This window comes from Vipera ursinii (genome assembly GCF_947247035.1).
Source record: "Vipera ursinii genome assembly, chromosome: 7".
Lineage (NCBI taxonomy): Eukaryota > Metazoa > Chordata > Lepidosauria > Squamata > Viperidae > Vipera > Vipera ursinii.
Genome location: NC_139521.1, coordinates 10,631,346 through 10,653,874, shown reverse-complemented (window position 1 = coordinate 10,653,874; position 22,529 = coordinate 10,631,346). Strand labels below are relative to the sequence as shown.

Genomic DNA, 22,529 nt, shown 5'->3' with positions numbered 1-22,529 from the left:
ATCCTTCCTTGGCCAGAGATAGGCATGCCATCCCTGCGTTAAATTATATCATTCAATAGTTAACACCCTCCTTCTAGATAACACAACCCAGTCCCTAATCCAAGCCAAGGCAGAGGCATGGTAATACAGCTCCCAATGTGGGAACCCCAGTCCTCCCCTTGTTTTGTGCTCCTGCAGCGTTCTCCTTTTAATACGCGGCTTTCGATTATTCCATATAAATTTACCAACTATCTGTTCTAGTTTTTTAAAAAATTTCTTACCTAGTTTTGCAGGAGCAGTTTGGAATAGGTATAACCACTTTGGCAAAATATGAATCTTAATCACTGCGATTCGTCCTAGGATTGAGAGTTGAATGTTTTTCCAGATGTCTAATTTCTTCTCCATCTTGGTCATCAATTTTTGATAATTTAACTCCTTTATAGATGGACACATTGAAGATCACCAAATACCTAAATATTTAACTTTTTTTAACTATTTGGATCCCCATCACCTCTTGTAATTGTACCTTGGATTCAGTTCCGATATTCTTTACCAAAAATTTAGTTTTATCTAAATATGAGAATCAATATACAGTAATCAGACTATATTTATCATGTATTCTTGATTCAATCGTCCCAGTAATAAAAAAATACGTGGATAGAAATGCCACCAACGTGGCACCGTTGTGGGTTATACCAGTTTCTTAACCAGTTTATACAAAAGCAGGCCAGATTATTATTTTATTTCAGTCTATCTCCAGATACCAGACAGATTTAATTAACAGAAGCAAGCTTAGCAAACATTTTATAAACAAACAAATTTTAGGAACCATGGCAGCGAGGTAGGTGCAGGGCTGGGCAGAGAGGTAGGTAGGAAATTAGAATTTTGTAAAAGTATACAGTATATGCTTCTACATAATCATCTACAGAGAATAATGTGAGAGGCAGGTGAATCAAGAAATTGCTATCTAATGGTCCTTGCCAGTGTTTTTTTTGTAAAAGAAAACGGTGCCGGAACTCACACACGTCATACCACCCGCCCTACAAGGTTCCATCCAAAAAAGGTGCCGGAACTCCATTCTGAGCGTTGTATGACAAAAAAAGCCCTGGTCCTTGCATCTGACACAAGAAAAGTCACATCAGTGTCACTTTTTGCAACGTTCTCTGTATTTTTCTTCCCTTACAGACGAAGCACAGAAGAGCTGCGTCAAACCCCAATTCTGTTGTGTGAGCTCTCCCGATCCTCCATTATCATGCCAGTGTTTAAAAAGAAACATAGATCTGAAAAATAAGATGAATGCCAGAATCTGCTATGACCGTGTCTGTTTAAGCCACAAAAGATCAGTGTTCAAAATGAGCAGTCTAAAGCTGGAAATATCCTTTTAATGTGTTTATTCCTGCAAGATCTGCAAATTAATTGCATGAAGGAATTAAAGTCAGCCAGATACCAAAGCACATGCCCTGATCTCCCTTATGGAATATCGGTGTGGGTACCAAGCACCCAAAGCCCTGAACTTAATGGAAACTGGATCTCAAATGCAGTTGAGCTGTTACTGAAAATTGGCAATATTCTGGTAATAGAGAAAAGTAGAGCATTAGAAATTTAGAAATGTAGATGATTCTACTATTGTTAAGTTAAAGTTGATAAAATGAAATAGCAGCAGAGGTTCAGGCCATAGCCAGACCTTTACTCACTGAGGCCAAAATGTTGACATATCTTGAAGTGCAGCAAAATTAATAATATTGGGAATACATGATGCATACAGTACCTGATCAGAAAATGATCGTTACAGTACTGACTAATCAGGTGTTGATAAATTGCAATGCCCAAATCTGAGTGAATCAGTCTTAGAGGCATGAAGCAAGCTATAAAAACAGCAGAGCAATCTCTGGGGTCCTGAATGATGCAAGCTTGGGTTTTGGTCATCTCAACTGGGATTGGCTCTCTCATTCGCTGATAAGTTTCAGGCCCCAATGTCACCCAACCGCTTCTGTTTATGTTTATATCACTGTTACACTTTGAAACCATGACAGTTCTCCACGGACCAGAAAAAGAGCTGAGAAAATATCTACAGATCTACAGACACATCCTGGATATAAAACTGTTTCAAATTCTCCCCTCAGGATGCCACTATAGGGCATCGCATGCCAAAACAACTGGACACGAGATAGTTTTTCCTCCATGCCATCACTCTGCTAAACTCGTAACTCCCATAGCAGTGTCTTATGCCTAAAGATATTTATTTACCCAGTTAGTAGGGCAGTGTTGCTATTATCCTTCTCATCTTCCTACAATCTTCTCCTATTGGTATCTTGTTTGTATCTTATGATTTATGATTGTTTCTAATGATTTATAATCTATGACTTATCGCTTTGTTGTTTGTATATACACTGAGAGCTTCTGCACCGGAGACAAATTCCAGGTGTGTCCAATCACACTTGGCCAATAAAGAATTTATTCTATTCTATTCTATTCTATTCTATTCTATTCTATTCTATTCTATTCTATTCTATTCTATTCTATTCTATTCTATTCTATTCTATTCTATTCTATTCTATTCTATTCTATTCTATTCTATTCTATTATTCTCATTCCATTCCAAAATGGTGAAATGAGGTGTTATTGATTCAAACTGTACCAATATACTTAGATCACATATACTTCTCAATTTAATAACCATTTGAAGTTATGATGGACCCCAAGAAAGCGACTTATGACCCAGTTTCAAAGCTCTGATATTCTCCCCCCCCCATGGTTACATGACTACATTTTAGACACTTGGCAATCGGTCCACATTTACACTGTTTGCAGCATCCTGTAGTCACGTGACCACGCTTTGTGACATTTTTGCCAAACACCGGTGCTGGCTTCTGATTTTTCGGCAAAATCAGCTCTGTAACAAACCGTGTGTTTGCTTAACAACTGCACGGCTCCCCGAACGAGTGTGACATTCACTTAACGACCGACATGAAAAAAAAAAGATCGTAAAATTGCCGGGCTGAATTATGGTTGCAAACCCGCAGGCTCATCTGTAACGCTGAACTAACGATTGAGTGAAATTAGTAATGAGTGAAGTGACTCGGGTCAGTGAAATGAGACTGGCGCTTTTTTTTTTCTCTATGTGTTTTCTGATTAAATCTTGGTAAATTTCCTGTTTTAAAACAATTTTCCTGACACGAGACCTGAAACCTTAAAGCTGATTAAGGAGGTATAACAGCAGTCATGAGATGTGTGAGGAGGAATCCCAGAATCCCAACATTTTCTCAAGTTGCACTCTGGTCTCTGCTTTTTTGTCTCCTTCAGGGAAAATTAGTGTTTGTGGGGTGGGAGGAAATTTTTTTTATTTTTATTTTTATTTTTAATTCCATTTATATCCCGCCCTTCTCCGAAGACTCAGGGCGGCTTACAATGAAATGAAGCTCCATGCTCACCTCTTGTCCCTCTCATTAATTTATTTATTTATTTATTTTTATTCCATTTATATCCCGCCCTTCTCCGAAGACTATGAGCAAGATAAGCAGAGCTACATGTATGCAGGTAGTCCTCAACTTAAAAGAGTTCCCTTAGTAGTGACTGTTCCAGGTCACTAATTTTGAACCCCAAGTAGCCATGGGGATTCTGCAACGCTCGTTAAGTGTAAAAAATGGTCACTGGTCACTTTTTGTCAATGCCGTTCTATCTTTGAACGGTCACTGAATGAACTGTTGTAAGCCGAGGACAACCTGTAGGGAGAAAAATCACTGCGTACTTGGTGGGGGCGCGCACTCTCCTTTTCAAAGCGTCACATTCGGACTCTCTTCTGTCTGTCCAGCAGCAAGAAGGAGAAGGAAAGAACCCCCCCACCACCACCACAGAGCCCCTTGGGCAGGGGTGGGCAACCTTGGCTCTTTTACGACTCGTGGACTTCAACTCCCAGAATTCCTGAGCCAGCCATGCTGAGGGGAACGGGAGAGGTTTTCAAGCTGAGCTATGTTGGCTCAGGAATTCTGGGAGTTGAAATCCACGAGTCATAAAAGAGCCAAGGTTGCCTATCCCTGCCCTTGGGCAATCCCCAAGTACCAGTGGTAGGCAACCTTGGCTCTTTTCTGACTCGTGGACTTCAACTACCAGAATTCCTGAGCCAGCCATGCTGAGGGGAAAGGGAGAGGTTTCCAAGCTGAGCTATGCTGGCTCAGGAATTCTGGGAGTTGAAGTCCACAAGTCAGAAAAGAGCCAAGGTTGCCTATCCCTACCCTTGGGCAATCCCCAAGGACCAGTTGTAGGCAACCTTGGCTCTTTTCTGACTCGTGGACTTCAACTACCAGAATTCCTGAGCCAGCCATGCTGAGGGGAAAGGGAGAGGTTTCCAAGCTGAGCTATGCTGGCTCAGGAATTCTGGGAGTTGAAGTCCACAAGTCAGAAAAGAGCCAAGGTTGCCTATCCCTACCCTTGGGCAATCCCCAAGGACCAGTGGTAGGCAACCTTGGCTCTTTTTCTGACTAGTGGACTTCAACTCCCAGAATTCCTGAGCCAGCTGGCTGAGGAATTCTGGGAGTTGAAGTCCACCAGTCAGAAAAGAGCCAAGGTTGCCAATCCCTGCCCAAGACCTTCTAAGGCAGGGGTCTTCAAACTCCGCCCTTTTATGACTCATGGACTTCAACTCCCAGAATTCCTCAGCCAGCGTGCCTGGCTGAGGAATTCTGGGAGTTGAAGTCCATGAGTCATAAAAGGGCCAGGTTTGAAGACCCCTGTTCTAAGGGACTCGACGCCCCTCGCTCAAGGCAGCCTGAGGAGCAGCGACCGCCATCTTCCCGCCTTCGGACGCTCTCCGAGTCACCCCCTCAAGGGTGGGCGTGGGCGGGCGAGGCGAGGCGGGTTTGGCTGACCGGAGCCGTCCAGTCTCCGCCTTCCCCAGATCCGGGAGATTTAAAAGCGGCAGCGCTCCAGCCCGCCGCTTCCAAAGCACCGGCAGAGCAGCCGGGAAAAAGCCAAGGAAACGAGCGGGAGCGCCGGCGGAAAGAGGCACCATGCCAAGAGAGAGCGCTTGCAGGACCCGGCCGGAGGTGCCGCCGTGGCCGGCTACAGCCTTTGCTCCGGACGGCAGCCCCGGCAAAGCCGGTCGCCCCAGCCGAGGGAAGCCCGGTGCCGGAGTATCCTGGAAGTTGCTGCTCGCCCTGCTAGCCTTTGGGGTTAGCTCTTGCAAAGGTAAGGGGCAACCTTCTCCGTTTCTCTTAACGACCGACCTCACTGGGATCCCCCCTCCTCCAAAGCACTTTTATTTTATTTATTTATTTTATTTATTTATTTTTTGGGGGGGAAAATCCAGTGGAATCAAAAAGCCCCAGTAATCGAGTGTGTTCAGGGAGGGCAGAAATGCGCTTTTTTTCCATCACACGGGGCGCCCTCGACTTACGACCACGACCCAGATTGTTGGGGGGCAATTAAGCTGATTTTGTAATAATGCCGCTTGGGGGGTGTGTGTGTGTTTGTGTGTGTGTTTGTGTGTGTGTGTGTGTGTGTGTGTGTGAAAGCCCTAATAAGCAGGCATATAACATCGAATGAAGGCTACTGCTAAGCTTGTAAGCTGCCCTGAGTCTTCGGAGAAGGGCGGGATTTTATTTATTTATTTATTTATTTATTTTAATTCCATTTATATCCCGCCCTTCTCCGAAGACTCAGGGCGGCTTACAAGCTTAGCAGTAGCCTTCATTCTATGTATATGCCTGCTTATTGGGGCTTTCACACACACCCCAAGCGGCATTATTACAAAGTCAGCTTAATTGCCCCCAACAATCTGGGTCCTCATTTTACCTACCTCGGAAGGATGGAAGGCTGAGTCAACCTTGAGCCTGGTGGGACTCGAACCTGCACTAATTGCAGGCAGCTGGTGTTACTTAAGGAGGCATTAGCCCACTGCTCCACCAAGGCTTTGAGGTTTGATGGTTAATAACACCATTTGTCTGGAGTAGTAACACAAAATTACATATCAATGGAAAGACAATTCAATCAAGAATGTAATGCAATACCTTTTATGAAGGATTTGCTATTATAATAGCAGGTTTTTTTTAAAAAAAATCCCATTTATATCCCGCCCTTCTCCGAAGACTCAGGGCGGCTTACAATTTAAGCACAAACCAATGTGCTTAGCAATAGCCTTCATTCTATGTCTATGCCTGCTTATTAGGGCTTTCAGGGGGGGGGGCCCAAGCGGCATTATTACAAAGTCAGCTTAATTGCCCCCAACAATCTGGGTCCTCATTTTACCTACCTCGGAAGGATGGAAGGCTGAGTCAACCTTGAGCCTGGTGGGACTTGAACCTGCACTAAATGGAATTAAAATAAAATAAATAAATTTCTGTGGCCAAGGGAAACATTCGTTGAGTTTTGCTCCGTTTTTACGACCTTTTTTTGCCGCAGTTGTTAAGTGAGCCACTGCGGTTGTGAAGCTAGGAACACGGCAGTTACCGGTAAGTGAATCTGGCGTCCCCGTGGACGTGAACCCCGGGACGCTGCGCTAAATGTGAGCCGGTTGCCAAGGATCACGTGAATGTGGATCACGTGACCGTGGGCGCCTTGCAACGGTCGTAAGTGTGAAAAAACAGCCGCTTTTTTCCGGGGCCGTTGTAACTTTGAACGGTCAGTAAAGGAGCTGTTGTAAGTCGAGGCATGCCTCTGGTTCTAGCGCAATGTTGCTTTGAATGGAAAACATCAAGCATTTCAAATAGCTTCATTCTTATTTTGGGAAGGCTCTGCCTTACAAGGGTCCTGCCCGAGGATTCCCTTCTTTAAAACATCCATAAAAAGGGGGGAAGCGTGTCCCCATCTTTCAGCTGTTCAGGAAGTTTCCTATGGAAGTACCCCTTCCTCTCAATTTTATTCAAAGTTTATTTTTCTTGCTTCAAACTTTAAGGCAATAGTAAAAGTTTGCATGCCCCCCCCTAAAAGAATTCACCAGGAGTTTAATAAATGAGGTTTTACTTTGATACAAATATTCTCCTTTATTGCTGCTATTAAGTTTACGCATCGCAGTAAGCTGCTTTTCTTACAGTGTAACATATGAAAAGTTACCTCAAAATTCAAACTTGGCTGGGGAATTCTGGGAGTTGAAGTCCACAGGCTTTAAAGTTGCCAATGTTGGACTCCTCTGATCGAAATGGAATATTTCAACTGTTTCCAAACTCTGTTCTATATCTTAAGAGTTTATCATTAATTGTAAAAAGTTATGTCCTGGTCTTTTTTTTTTTGTTTTAACAAAAAACAAAACTCAATGCAGGTCCTGCATAATATATACACAGAGTAACTACAAACCTTTAAGTCAGATCTGGGGCTCCTCTTTGTCACAATGATAGCAGTAAGAATGTAAATTCCAATTTTAAAAAACCGTCTCACTCTAGTTTACTTCTAGCAACGAATGTCATTTCCAATGCAAAATTACTTATTATCGAAGTGTAAGTCCCTCTAGACAGCAGTAGTAGTGCCTTTTTTCAGGTCAACTAATAAATAGTCTACAAAATACTGAATTTTCAAATAACAGTTGATGTAAGAATGTGATATACAAAGTGCTTTTTTTGTAAAAGAAAAAGGTGCCGGAACTCCGTTCTGAGCGTTCTATGAGATATACCAATGAATATTATACATTAATTTTAAATAGAAGCCATAGCAGAAAGAAATCTCTGCAATGGTAACAGCATATAGGACTTCTTCACACAATGCAGATGTTATAGCTTTGAGATACCAAGTAGGTCAAGCAATTCATATTTCCCTTTCTAATTATTTTCAAGTATACCTATAGTATGCTTATTTAAGGGGAAGTTTGAATTTAAAATATAAAGTTAAACTTGCTAGTAGATCCTGAAGATACATTTTTAAGGCAAGTAGATAAATATATTTTAAAACATCCTGGTTATTTATGCATAAACCATTAAGTCCTTATTTCACTAGTAAGTAACAAAAGTGATAGCATTAGTCAAAGCACACAAAGAAATACAATTATACGGAACATTTATATTTAATATCAACTAGCCTGATCTGTATTACTTGCTTCATAGTCCTAAATGAAATCATATTCATATTTACAACTTCAAAATATGAAAAACCTAAAAAGGAAAATATAACGAAGAGAACATAAAATAATGACAAGAGTCTTGTTTGTATCTCCTCTAAGTGTTTCTGCTTCTACACAAAGTATTAACTAAGCATATGCATTGCCTGGTTAGAATTATAATGTGGTCCTTAGCCCAGATCCCATCTGTGCAATTCCCTTTCATTTCTGTCACTTCTCCTATGACTTTCTTCTTCCTTTAAAAACAGAAATGTTGAATAGTTGCAAAATACTTTGTTTTTAATTAGTAGTGCTAGGAGCCTTCCATGTGGAAACATCCAGAGACCAACTAGCAAGCACTGCTGATGTGTATAATAAAAACTTTTTACTAACAAGTTGTAAACGGGTATATTCTTTCTGCCCTCATTTTACAATTTGAATGCTATCTATCCATCCACACCACACACACTTACACACATACATATACATATACATACTGTAATTTTTGGGCAGTAAAGCCCCATGACTACAATTTCCTTCAGAATAGAATATGCATAAGATTATAAAAAAATCAGAATTGTTTAATTATATCTTTTTGAACATAGTATGTTTTTATTTGTTTTATACAGCAATGATGAAAACTCCCGATTAACATAATTTAACTTGAATACGTACATAAATGCCATGCTATTCCCTTTTGGGGTGAGCACTGTGATGCAAAGTGCAAAAAAAGGAATGTAAAGTAAATCAACTGCATGAGATAAGAAGAGGAAACGGATTTAAATCTGGATTTCACCAACACTATTCACTATATTCTCCGTACCTTTGTATTTTTGTAAATAATCCTGGCTGCCATTATATCTGTACGTCACTTTCTGTGCGTCAGAAACTCAGCACTCTCTTTCTGAGATTTCTATGGAGTCAATTCATCTTTCTTTTTGAACACACAAACACACAGTTGATCCTAATTCATTTTCTCCATATGACTAAATCCCATCAATGTTCTTACTTTGAATTGGTCTCTCCTTTTGCATTCAAACCATTGTCCTTTAGCATCAATACGTTTTTGACCTTATAACTTCTTCTTGGATCACAATTCTTAAGTATCTCATGCAGCGGGCTACTTTTGCTGACTACCTGCTGGCAATTCGATCCTGACCAGCTCAAAGGTTGATTCCATCTTTCCGAGGTCGATAAAATAAGGACCCAGATTGTTGGGGGCAAGAGGCTGCCTCTGTAAACCACTTAGAGAGGGCTGTAAAGCGGTATTTAAGTCTAAGTGTGTGTGCCATTGCTGTTCCCAGTGCAAATAATTTTATTTCTCAGTCTGTATAGCTTAGTACACATCCATATACAGTATGTCTTCAACTGTATAATTCAGTGTCACCATAAACATTGATTGATTGATTGATTGATTAGACAGATAGTCCTTAACTTATGACCACAAGAGAAGACCGCAAGACAAGTGTTAAAGTGATTTTGCCCTTTATTGTCACAGTTGTTAAGTGAATCATTGCAATTGTGAAGTTGGCAACATGGTTGTTAAATGAATCTGCCTTCTACATTAGATTGGTGGCCCCCAGGGGGAGGTCCTTCTCTGTGGGCGCCCCGGAGCTATGGAATCGGTTGCCGGTTGAGCTCCGGATGGCGCCTGATCTTCGCTCCTTCCGTCGCGATCTGAAGACATTCTTATTTGAACAAGCCAGCCTGGCCTGATGGATGGTTTGGGGTTTTTTTTATTCTCATTTTATTATATGTATTGTTTTTAGCTGGGCACATGTTTAATTCTTTTTTAACTTTTGTATTTTAGTATTTTTATATATCTGCCCTGTTCACCGCCCTGAGTCCTTCGGGAGAAGGGCGGTATATAAATAAAATTAATAATAATAATAATAATAATAATAATAATAATAATAATAATAATAATAATAATAACCTTTACAAGACAGAAGGTCGCAAAAGGGGATCACATGACCCCGGGACACTGCAATCGTCATAAATATGCACCAGTTACTAAGCATCTGAATTTTGATCACATGACCATGGGGGGTGCTACAACTGTTAGTAGTGGGGGAAATGGTCATAAGTCACTTTTTTCAGTGCCACTGTAACTTCAAACAGTCTCTAAATGAAAGGTTGTAAATCGAGGACTATCTGTATATAATCAAGCCATTTTCGCTTTTTTACTGTTCTTATCCTTAAACTGTTTTTTTTTCCAAGTCTTCCAACAGCCATCGCCAGTGTGGGTCCATCCATCTTGCCGCTGATTATTCTCTTCTTCCCTTTCCTTCTACTTTCCCCAGCATTAAAGTCATTTTGAGAATCCAGATTTTCACATAAGGTGTCCCACAATAGGCTAATTTGAGACTGGTTCTGTGTAGCTTGAGTGATAACTCTGGGTTAAATTATTTGATGAGCCATTGGTTTGTGTTGTGATTGGCTGTACACAGTATCAATCAATCAGAATAGACCTGGAAGGGATCTTGGCGGTCTTCTAGTCCAGCCCCCTACCAAAGCAGGTGATCATATACCATTTTGGACAAATGACTGTCCAATCTCTTCTTAAAAAGCACCAGTGATGGAGCACCCACAACTTTTTATAGCAACCTATTCCGCTGGTTAATTGTCCTCACTGTCAGGAAGTTTCTCCTTAATTCCAGGTTGCTTCTCTCTTTGATTAGTTTTTATTCATTTATTCATTTTTATTTATTGTTTCTTGTCCTGCCCTCTGGTGCTTTGGAAATAAGTGGCAATCTCTCAAATACCGGTACCGTATATTCAGGAATATTCAAATTCAAAGGCATGAATGCTTTTTCTAGCCTGGGTCTTTAAAATCCAACTTCCATTTCAATAGATATGTGAAGGAAATACCATGGCTTGTACAATTCTGATCTTTGTAGGTGTAGACACATCATGGCATTTTAATATCTTTTCCAAGGCCACCGTGGATGCTCTAGCAAATGTTAATCCATAGTGTATTTCCTGGCTGTTTCTTCCATATGCTTATGACTCCTTATAAACAAAGAACCATAAAAATTTCTTACCCGTAAATAGTTCAAATATTGATTAGTTGTTGAATATAGATCTTTTAGGGAATGAAAGAGACAGAAATACATAGTATATTTTTCTCTAACTATCATTTTTAAAAAAAATACCTGAGTATGTAGAATTCACATCTAGGTAAAGTGGGAACACTGTCCAATTTAAAATAAAAATAAAGTTCTGCATTCAAACATATATATGGGATCGATCACATTTGAAACTCAATATTTTTATGAATAGAGATTAAAATAAAATGTGTTTGAAAGCACGTGTTTCACATAATCCAGTGTCTACTCTGCAGCTCAGACTCCAAAGTGTTGAAATTTCAATACTCTGTTCATAAATTTTCTGAAGTTAGTGAGAAGCATTAAAAAGCAACGATGTAAGTATATAATATTTCATGTCTCGACATAAATCAGGCCTGAAGTGAACTGTTTTCAGACGCTGAGTATCAACTTCTTGTCTATTCAACGTCTAGCCTGCTTTTTTGTTACTACCACTGTCCTCCTGTTTTCTGAGTAACAATATTTGTTTATTCATGGACACATTCACAGTTGGTGATCTTTGCATAGTTGGTAATATCAAAAATAGAAAATTTAAACCCAGATTATTATTATTTTTCTTATTTTCCAGGTGCGCCACTGGCGTCCCATGTACTCCCAGGAGAAAAAGTGTGGAATGAGGTAGAAAGCAATATCCCTTTGTGCTGTTTTTTTCACGGTTGTCTTATTTAACACAAGGGAGTACCCATGCCATTTGTTCCATGCATCTTTTTTTTAAAAAAAAAACAACCAGATTTAATAATTGAGAATTTTAATAGGGGACTGATATATACTACATTTGTAATACTCAACAAAAAAACCCACCCTAAATTGCTTTCATTTTTGTTCAGTTGAAAACGTTACTGAATCTACCTTTTTATCAATCTTGATAGATAGAGGATATGTGTTCTGCTATCCCAGCTCTAGATACTCTGCCTCAGGTCAGTTGAATTTAACATTTTAAATAATGCAAATATGTTACTTTTTTTTTCTAGAGGAGGATGCTTTCAATTCATTAATCTAACCTCTTTTTTTTTTTAAGCCATCCAATGCACTGGAAGAATTTTGCTTTATGGTTCTGGAATTTATACAGAATGATAAGGTAATCTGAGTTATTGCTGTATTTTTTTTTTTAATACGGTAGTCAGATTCTTCTGTACAGGTAGTTTTGACTTATGACCGTTTGCTTAGGGGTAAGGCAACCTCGGCTCTTTTATGACTCATGGAGTCAGCTATGCTGACTGAGGAATTCTGGGAGTTGAAGTCCATGAGTCATAAAAGAGCCGAGGTTGCCTTAGCAACTCTTCAAAGTTCTGACGGCCTTCCCAATACATTACTCAAGACCCAGTTCCAATTGCTATCTCTCAGTCACATGGGCTCATTTTTGAGTGCTTAGTAACCAGTCCACATTTATGTCCATTTGCAGTCTCTAGTGGTCACACAAACACAATGTATGACATTTTGGCCAAATCATGACACTTACTTCCAATTTTCAGAAAAAGCACACCCATAGTGAACAATGGGTTCCTTTTAATGACTGCCACAAATGTCATAAAATTGGTCACATGATGGTCCATTTTACAACTGTCATGACAATAAGGGGCAAGCTGCATTCCGGGCTACTTCTAATGTTTTATAATTAGTTTCCAAGCAAATGATGGATGCTGATGGATTCTCAGCTTTGTGGCTTTGTTGCACAGACTGATAAATTTAAATCAGGAATATGCAAAAACGGATGGTCTGTTTTTCCTCTGAAACATTACATTGACATGACTATATGAAGAATGACAAAAAAAATTTTTTTTTAAAATGCAATCTTCCAGATTGGAAGTGGCTGGCAGAATATTCAGTTCTGTATGTCTTTAGTTCAAATTGTTTATTTACTTATTGTTGAATTTATTTGCCAGCTATCTCGCCGATGGGGCTTCTCTAGGCGGCTGGTTAGCAAAATCATTGCTCAAATTGTAAGTTAGGTAAATTAGGTAGGTAATTTAAAAATCTTATTCTGAAAGTTTTGCAAAATAGCAGATATGAATAAGCCATTTCTAATTTACATATGCCTTGAAATGAATTTATATTCAAAATTTTCTGTATTACATAGCAAAACAAGCTTTTTTTGGAAACTGGGATTTGCTGTCATCCTGATTTCCCTCCCCCCCCCCCAGCATGCCCTCCTAACATGCCATGCTAGACTACAGTCCAATGTTCCTCCCTTCTCATCCATCTACAATGATGCACAGGACTGAAGATTTAACATGTAAGCTGAAAAATCCCACAAGCATTTCATCTTACGCTTGGAAGAAGAAAAAAATAGAATAATAACGGTGTAAATACAATTTAGCCTCATTGATAACACTTAATATTTGTGGTTAAAAGAGGCCTCCTTAACCTACAGGCCGTCCTTGACTTACAACAGTTGAGACTGACATTTCTGTTGCCAAGTGAGACATTTGTTAAATGTCCCATTTTACGACCTCCCTTGCCGCAGTTGTTCAGTGAATCACTGCAGTTATTAAATTGGTAACATGGCTGTTAAATGAATCTGCCTTCCCCGTTGACTTTGCTTGTCAGACGGTCGCAAAAGGGGATCACATGACCCCGGGACGGTCATAAATATTAAGTCAGTTGCCAAGTATCTGACTTTTGATCACATGACCATGGGGATGCTGCATTGGTCGTAAGTGTGAACAATGATCATCAGTCACTTTTTTCAGGGCTGTTGTAACTTTGAGCGGTCACTAAACGAACTGTTGTAAGTCCAGGACTACCTGCATTTAGCACTCTCTAGCCAATTAGGTAGGGCCGCGGTGGCTCAGTGGGTTAGGACGCTGAGCTTGTCGATCAGAAGGTCGGCAGTTTGGCGGGTCGAATCCCGAGTGCCGCGTAGCAGAGTGAGCGCCTGTTACTCGTCCCAGCTTCTGCCAATCCAGCAGTTTGAAAGCACGTAAAAATGCAAGTAGAAAAATAGGGACCACTACGGTGGGAAGGTGACAGCGTTCCGTGCGCCTTTGGCGTCTAGTCATGCCGGCCACATGACCACGGAGACATCCTCGGACAAACGCTGGCTCTTCGGCTTTGAAACGGAGATGAGCACCGGCCCCTAGAGTCGGAAACGACTAGCACGCATGTGCGGGGGAACCTTTACCTTTAGCCAATTTTGGTGTAACAGTGGTCCCTCAGGCCTGACTCCCAAAATACCATATTTTCAAGCCTGGAAGATATTTATTGTGTAGTTCTATGCTATGCTTATGAGTGTGTGTTGCAGGAGAGGGATTTTCTCCCAGACTCAAGCTAGAATCTCATTGTGGTTCACGTGTTTCTCTTCCTGTTGTCTTAGACATCGGTCACACACCCCGTGCTGCCACTTATTCCCCAGCTTCATGACCGGAGACAGAAGAGATACAAAGCGGACGTATGTAACTTCTGAATTGTGCACCGTAGCATAACTTCATGCGTCTTACTCATCTTTTTCTTTTTTTAAAAAAAAAAAGCTTCTTTTTCTTAGTTTAAATTATTTCTATTCGGCTGTGCATAAGGGACGCGGTGGCTCTGGGGGTTAGGACGCTGAGCTTGTCGATCAGAAGGTCGGCAGTTTGGCGGGTCGAATCCCCAGTGCCGCGTAACAGAGTGAGCGCCTGTTACTCGTCCCAGCTTCTGCCAACCTAGCAGTTCGAAAGCACGTAAAAATGCAAGTAGAAAAATAGGGACCACCACGGTGGGAAGGTAACAGCGTTCCGTGCGCCTTTGGCGTCTAGTCATGCCGGCCACATGACCACGGAGTCATCCTCGGACAAGCGCTGGCTCTTCGGCTTTGAAACAGAGATGAGCACCGGCCCCTAGAGTCGGAAACGACTAGCACGCATGTGCGGGGGAACCTTTACCTTTACCTTACTTTATTGGGCTGTATCTGCCAATAGTCCTTGACTTACAACTGTTCATTTGGCGACCGTTCGCAGTTACAATGGCACTGAAAAACATGGGTTGCAGCCGTCTTTCACAGTTAACGACCTTTGCAGCGTCCCCTTGCTCACATGATCAAAATTCAGATGCGTGGCAACTGACTCATATTTATGATGGCTGCAGTGTCCCCGGGGGATCGTGTGATCCCCTTTTGTGACCTTCTGACAAGCAAAGTCAATGGGGAAGCCAGATTCACTTAACAACCGGGTTACTGGCTTAACAACTGCAGTGATTCACTTAACAAAGAAAGTTGTAAAATGGGGCAAAAGTCACTTAACAAATTTCTCAACTTAGCAACATAAATTTTGGGCTCAATTGTGGTCATAAGTCGAGGACTCCCTGTGTTTCTAAGTGCATGCTTATGCTTTTTGATTCGGAACTAAATCCTACATTCATTTAACACTATAGCCTAAATTACTCATGACAGTCTTGTACTATTAGTTTCAGTAGGACAATAACAGGAGAGCAAGCCACAGAATCTATTAGGATATATCTCAAGCATTTATGTTGTTTAAATCTGTTTATGTGACACTTCAAAATATGCAAGAAATAAAGCTGGCAGGTATGACTTTTTATTAATAAGGGCAGCCTAGCTTTTCAATGCAAAAGTCTACTCGTAATTCGAGGACTACTTGTAATCCTAAAACTGAGTTTGCATATAACACTAAGTTGGAACTCTTTATCCATTTTTTTTGCCATGATGGAATTGATTCACACAAAGCAGTAAGACACAGTGAATGAGTTTACATCACACCAAGGCTGAAAGGAACACACTACTTTGCATTTCTTTGTGTGGCGCCTTGTGAACTCTACCTGAAAGTCCTCATGCAAAACATACGTACCATAAAGAAAATGAAAGAAAAGCCAGTGAAACCACACTTACACTGCTCTTAATAATTAAGGACTTTTTAAGCAAAACATTCTGGATGAGGTTTTATAATCCACCTCACAAAATGTTCACAGAATGTTGGTGTAAATGTTTCCCATTTATGGCCGGCAGGAATATTCACTCATTAGGCTAGAATTCAGCGGTAGGCAACCTTGGCTCTTTTATGACTCGTGGACTTCAACTCCCAGAATTCCTGAGCCAGCATGGCTCAGCTTGGAAACCTCTCCCTTTCCCCTCAGCATGGCTGGCTCAGGAATTCTGGGAGTTGAAGTCCACGAGTCATAAAAGAGCCAAGGTTGCCTACCCCGGTTTGTAGGAGCAAAAGACCTGGTAATGTGCAAAAGGATGAAAATATATCTTTGTTACTTTGCCACAAGGGTTTGGGGTTCTGAAATCTGTTCTCTTTTTTAGGAAGAACTTCGAATACCCGGAAAAGTTCAAAGTAGAGGATACTTTATGTTCCGAGTACGTCCATTTCTGTTTGTTACTGGCTCAAGGCTATATTACAAGTCAATCAACACAACCTATGCTTGAGAACTAGATTATCCTTTGGGAATAGGTTTTGGGGTTTTTTTTTTGCTAGAGCCAATAAATAAGAACTACCAATAGTGGAATGATAGAACGATGCAGCCGATTTTATTATCTTCACGACTCTGCTTTAATACAGCCAATTTAAGAGGCATCCAGTAGATAGGATGCTTCCATTTTTTGACATGCAACAGCAACCAAGTAGACAACAAAGCTTGAAAACAGATGTTCTCCTTCAACGGTGTTCTTCCTTTTGCCTTCGTTGAACACTCCAATTCTGTATATGTGCATCTGCACAAAAAGTGCACGCAGCAAGATAGGACAGGATGATTTAAATAAAGAAATCTCAAGGGGGAAGAGTAGGATCAATTTCAATTAATAATAATAATACGTTGGAAGGGACCTTGGAGGTCATCTAGTCCAACCTCCTGCTAAGTCAGGAAACCCTATACCATTTCAGACAAATGGCTGTCCAGTCTCTTCTTAAAAACTTCCAGTGTTATTGTAGTAGGCCACTGAAATATTCTACTTCCAGCACTCTGAAGAGATCAACAAAAAGCCTTGAGGAATAAAGAGGTACAGATATACCTGATACATGCCAATTGTTCAGATTATCCACCAGAGAGTAATGCTGCAGTCCTCAGCTAGAGATTATCAGTGCTACCTCTAGCAATATATATTCTGCTGAATATATCAATATAAATGCTCGCGAGTTAAATCAATGAGCCAGGCAGAGTTCCTATTTTATATACCTCTCTAGGGCAACTTGCAGTTGGAAGGCTTAGTTTAAGGTAAATAGAGGCCAAGCTGGCATTTTTTGCTCATTTTTCCTTCTTTTCTCTTTATTAATGAAAATCTCAAATCTCCTCTCTTAACATTTAGCTGTAATTAAAACGTAAGAGCGATCTGGAAAAAAATCATTAACATGTCAGAAATTTGTTTCAGATCACAAATATCAAGTTCATAATTCTTACAGAGGCATTCCAAAAGATGATATTGATCCATCCTTTCTTTTTCTTTTGTAGCCACGTAATGGAAGAAGATCGGCTACTTTCTATTAAAAAGGTTTTTATCTTTTTATTTCAAAGAATGCTTTGTACAGTTGGAATGCATGGGATAGAGTATAAAAATTATAGTTCACCAAATCTTACAATTTTTATATTTGTTTATAAATTTTCCAGGCACTATCGTGTGGATGCATGTATTATAGATATGTGTGCATGTTTGTGTATACACACACACACGCACACTTTCCTAACCATTCTATTGAAGAACTTAAAGAATAAGTGGATAAAGATTAATTTTCAGCATTTTTAGCCTTGAGGCATCCTTTCATCTCCCCAGCAAGAAGCCAACAATTTTTTAAAAAATCCGAAATAACTCTAATGCCCAGATTTTTTGTTCTGAGAACAAAATCTCACCTTTTCTACCATATCCTTCCCAATGAATAATGGGAAAAAATACTGCTTCTCTACAGGTTGCAGACTTAAAATTCTGGATTAGAGCAAAAATGGATTTTACCAATCGGTATCAGAAATATATTAATATTCTCCCAGATGTATAACGATCTATTTTTAAAAAGTGTCTATCATAAAAGTATCGTGTAATTGTTTTATATATTGTTATAATTAATTTTTTTTCTTTCTTTAGGCTTGTTCTTGGATCACTTTCGCAGCTACAGAAAAAATGGAGATCTTATGCGCTGTTAAATGTCAAAGCCTTTTTTAAAGATACCCTATCCACAATACAAAATTCTTACAATTAAAAATGCAAACTTCTGCATGTTTACTCACAAAAGAGTTATTGTTTAATGGGGCTTACGCTCACATTAGCGTGTACAGGTTTGCAACCTGGAGTACAATTTTTAAAGCATCTTAAAATTATTCTATTTCCTTGTGTTACAGTTTTTGAAATGGTGTGAAATTAAATTATAAACAAAAGTGTTGTAGTGGACCTTGTCAGTTGAGTGAATGCTACAGATATATAGATTTTTTTCCTCCTTTATTGTAAATAAAAACATTCAGTAGAGAGTTGTTTTTAATGAGAGTATTTTAAATGAGAATGTTACCGATTGTTAGTGCCATATTTCTGTGCTCTTACGATTTCCAATTAGGCTTACGTGTTCTGGTAATACAACTAATGCAGTAATATCCAAAATATTTTTAAATGGGCCCTTCTTGCATATTATGATATTACGATGTTTCTGCTGTTGAAGCAGGAGAGCGTTGAAAGTGAAGTTAACAAAAATGAGGAATGTTCAAAATCTTGACTTCATCTCTTTTGTTACCATCTATACTTAAACGTTCCATTCCCGTGGCATTCAACTTTAATGACACATGTACTCAGCCTTTTAAACTTTTTTGAAAAACATTGCTGCAAGTCTGCTTCCTAGCCGATCATTATATATCTCAAGAGAGATGGGCAGTCTAGAAATATGAAAATTTGCTTGCCTGCCTGTGTCCATCCATCTATATCCATCTATCCATCTATCCATCTATCCATCTATCTATCTATCTATCTATCTATCTATCTATCTATCATCTATCTATCTATCTATCTATCTATCTATCTATCTATCTATCTATCTATCTATCTATCTATCATCTATCTATCATCTATCAATCATCTATCTATCTATCTATCTATCTATCTATCTATCTATCTATCTATCTATCTATCTATCTAATCTTTGCAGTTCTTAACATTTTTCAATTATTTTCCCCAAAGATTAAATAGATAGATAAATAGATAGACAGATAGATAGATTCAATTCTTTAGTAAACATTTGACTAAAGAACAAATCCATCTACTTGCTGTAATTTTTTGGCATTTATATAAAACTTGCAGAGCTTCACTGCATTTTCCCTGTCCAAAGACAACTAAACAGGCAGATTCAGAAACCTCTTATATTCACCCTCCATTCGTTCTGTTGGAAGGAGTTCTAATACTTTATATGACATCTTTTTCTGAAGTTATCCTGTTGTCACTCCCATTTGTATCATATTTTTCTTATTCCATATCCATTTTTCCCAAGATCCGCTACTGATACTACTAAAAAATGTCCCACATTCAGAACTCTTGTATCATCACCACCACCATCATCATCATCATCATTTTAGCCATTGTCTATCCACTGCAGGATGAAGGCCTTTTCCGCATGTTTCCAACCAATATGGTCCCGAGCTTTCTTTTGCAAATAGAGCCAATATTTTGCCAATAGAGCCTGCGATGTCGTTGATCCATCTTGTTCTAGGTCTCTTTCGTGGACGCTCTTTCTCAAGCGGGATCCATTCTATGACTGCCTTGGTCCACCTGCCATCCGTTCTTCTTGTTATGTGACCTTTCCATTTCCATTCCCATTCTTTTACTCTGTTCATGGCATCGTATGCTTTCGTTTGTTCTCTAATCCATGTGCGGGTCTTTCTGTCTTGTCTTGTGATGCCAAACGTGTGTCTTTTTGTGGCTGTTTGCACCGCTCATAGCTTTTGTATCGATTGTGAGGTTAGTGTGCATGTTAGAACAGATAGCGCACACTGACTGAAACCCTTTCTCTTCAGACATAGGGGGAGGTGGTTCTTGGAAATTATGCTTAGCTTGCCAAATGTCTACCAACCACTTTTAACATGCCATTCAATTTCCTTTATTGCATCACCTTTCATTGAGATCTGTTGGCCAAGGTATATATAATAGTCTTCTCCAGATACAACACTCTCAAATCTATTGCCAATATTCTGTCTTTCATTATAAACAATCATGCTATTAATTTTGGGGTTGGTTTTGTATATATGTGAATGGTTACAGCACGCTTAAATCATATATTCAAATCAGACCTTTTTTTTCTATTTTCCTTTACTATTGGGTCTCCAAATGACCCAATCACAAGTTCTGCGCTGCCTTATTCCTAACTATTTGTGTATATCAGCTAAACAGAATAACATTTCCTGTATTACATTTAGATTTTAAGTCTGCAAGATAACATTTATTCAGAAACCCACGGACTTTCTTTTTTAGAATTCGTTTTGGGTTTTCCCACTACCACCATTTACTGGAGCATGGCGTGCCATTATCACTAATTTATGGAGTCCTTGGTGGAGCGGTGGGCTAATGCCTCCTTAAGTAGCACCAGCTGCCTGCAATTAGTGCAGGTTCGCATCCCACCAGGCTCAAGGTTGACTCAGCCTTCCATCCTTCCGAGGTAGGTAAAATGAGGACCCAGATTGTTGGGGGCAATTAAGCTGACTTTGTAATAATGCCACTTGGGGTGTGTGTGTGTGTGAAAGCCCTAATAAGCAGGCATATACATAGAATGAAGGCTACTGCTAAGCTTGTAAGCCGCCCTGAGTCTTCGGAGAAGGGCGGGATATAAATGGAATTAAAATAATAATAAAAAAAATATACACTACTTCCACAACAGCCTAGATACGCCATACCTTCTGAATATCTTTAAATCCTTTCATTTGTAATCGCACCTATACCTTCGCTTTCCTGTCTGTGTTCCTCACCTCCACAAGAGTGATTACGCTACCAAAACTCACGTCTATTACATCGTTCTACTTTCTCTTGGTTTTTGTAGTTGCAGAATGTAATCTGTTTTTCTTTCATTTCATCTGTTAATTCATGCTCTTGGCCAGTGTTTCTCAACCTTGGCAGCTTGAAGGATGTAAAGTTGAAGACTTCAGCTCCCAGATTTCCTCCAGCCAGCATGTTATTCCGTGTAGTTGATTTCTGGAAGTTGAAGTCTACACATCTTCGGCTTGCAAAGGTTGAGAAACACCGCTGTTGGCCATGACCTCATCTCACATTCTCATTCTTCCATCTGGTGTGGTGAACATCTGATGGGCTTATAGATAGGGCTCTCCTTTGCCTGTCACGGCTTTGGTGAACTTCCACCTAATGCTTTGTTGCAATACAGAAAAGATGTACACAACGTTACTAGCATTAATCATACTCATGCCACGTTTAGCATTCCTTTCCAACGGTTAAGAAAAGTTCTGGCATGTTTTAGTCAAAGCACAATTAAAATCGAGTTTTGCCCAAAGCATGCCTGCATGCCCTACGCACAGTCACCCATGCGCTCGTGACCTCCCGGCTAGACTACTGCAATGCTCTCTACATGGGGCTGCCCCTGAGGACCACAGCTGCAGCTGCAGCTGCGCGAGTTGTGATGGAGTGATGGAGTCTCCCGATACTCCCATGTAACACCTCTTCTCCGCGAGCTGCATTGGCTTCCAGTTGCCCTCCGGGTGAGATTCAAGGTGCTGGTGATGACCTATAAAGCCCTAAATGGCATGGGCCCGGATTATCTAAGGGAGCACCTGCTGCCAGCGTCAATTTCCCATCGTCCTGTGCGCTCCCACAGGGAGGGCCTCCTCAGGGTACCACCAGTCAAGGATTGCCGACGGGCGATCCACAGGGGGAGGGCGTTCTCTATGGGCGCGCCTGCCCTATGGAATCAACTGCCAACGGAACTCCGGACTGCCCCCGACCTTCGTTCATTTCGCCGGGACCTAAAAACCTGGCTCTTTGAGCTATCTGGTCTAGACTGAGGGGTTTTAATGTTTTTAAATTGTGATTTAATTTTTGTGGCTAGACTTAATTTATTTTAATTTTATATTGGATTGTTTTTAAATTTTGCCTTGTAAACCGCCCTGAGTCCTTTGGGAATAGGGCGGTATATAAACCGAATAAATAAATAAATAAAATAAATATTCTGTGCAAGATGTGACCGCTAATTTATGGCTTCCTTTCAAGACAACATATTGTTGCCCACATCATATTGTCAGCTAGGAGTCATGTGCAGTGTAGTGGCACCTACTGAGGCTGTATAGCATTGTAAAACTTTACAAAAATTGGAAATGTGATCCCTGAGTAAAAATTACCTTTGGGAAATTCAACAAACAGTAGTCAGTAGTTGTATTCGTTTTATTCTTTGAGGAAATCCCGAAGCCTTTTATATCCTAAGCATAACATTTATCCTCACGTGCCAGTCAGTTGGTGCTTGTAATCTCCACCTGATTAGCCTGGGAGGTTGATGTCAATGGGAGGACATACATGTGGAATCCATGCTACT

The 22,529-nt window shown here is 40.1% G+C and overlaps 1 protein-coding gene across 1 annotated transcript; it reads left to right on the top strand.

Annotated features, from left to right (window-relative positions):
* Positions 1 to 4,914: 4,914 nt before the first annotated feature.
* Positions 4,915 to 17,520, top strand: NMU (neuromedin U; the record flags this gene model as incomplete). The annotated part of the gene is made up of 7 exons (XM_083368066.1): positions 4,915 to 5,250; positions 11,675 to 11,724; positions 11,976 to 12,023; positions 12,125 to 12,184; positions 14,420 to 14,494; positions 16,343 to 16,396; positions 17,485 to 17,520. Exons 1-7 carry the CDS (start codon positions 4,986 to 4,988, stop codon positions 17,518 to 17,520), a joined length of 588 nt encoding a protein of 195 aa, XP_083224192.1. The 5' UTR covers positions 4,915 to 4,985.
* Positions 17,521 to 22,529: the final 5,009 nt, after the last annotated feature.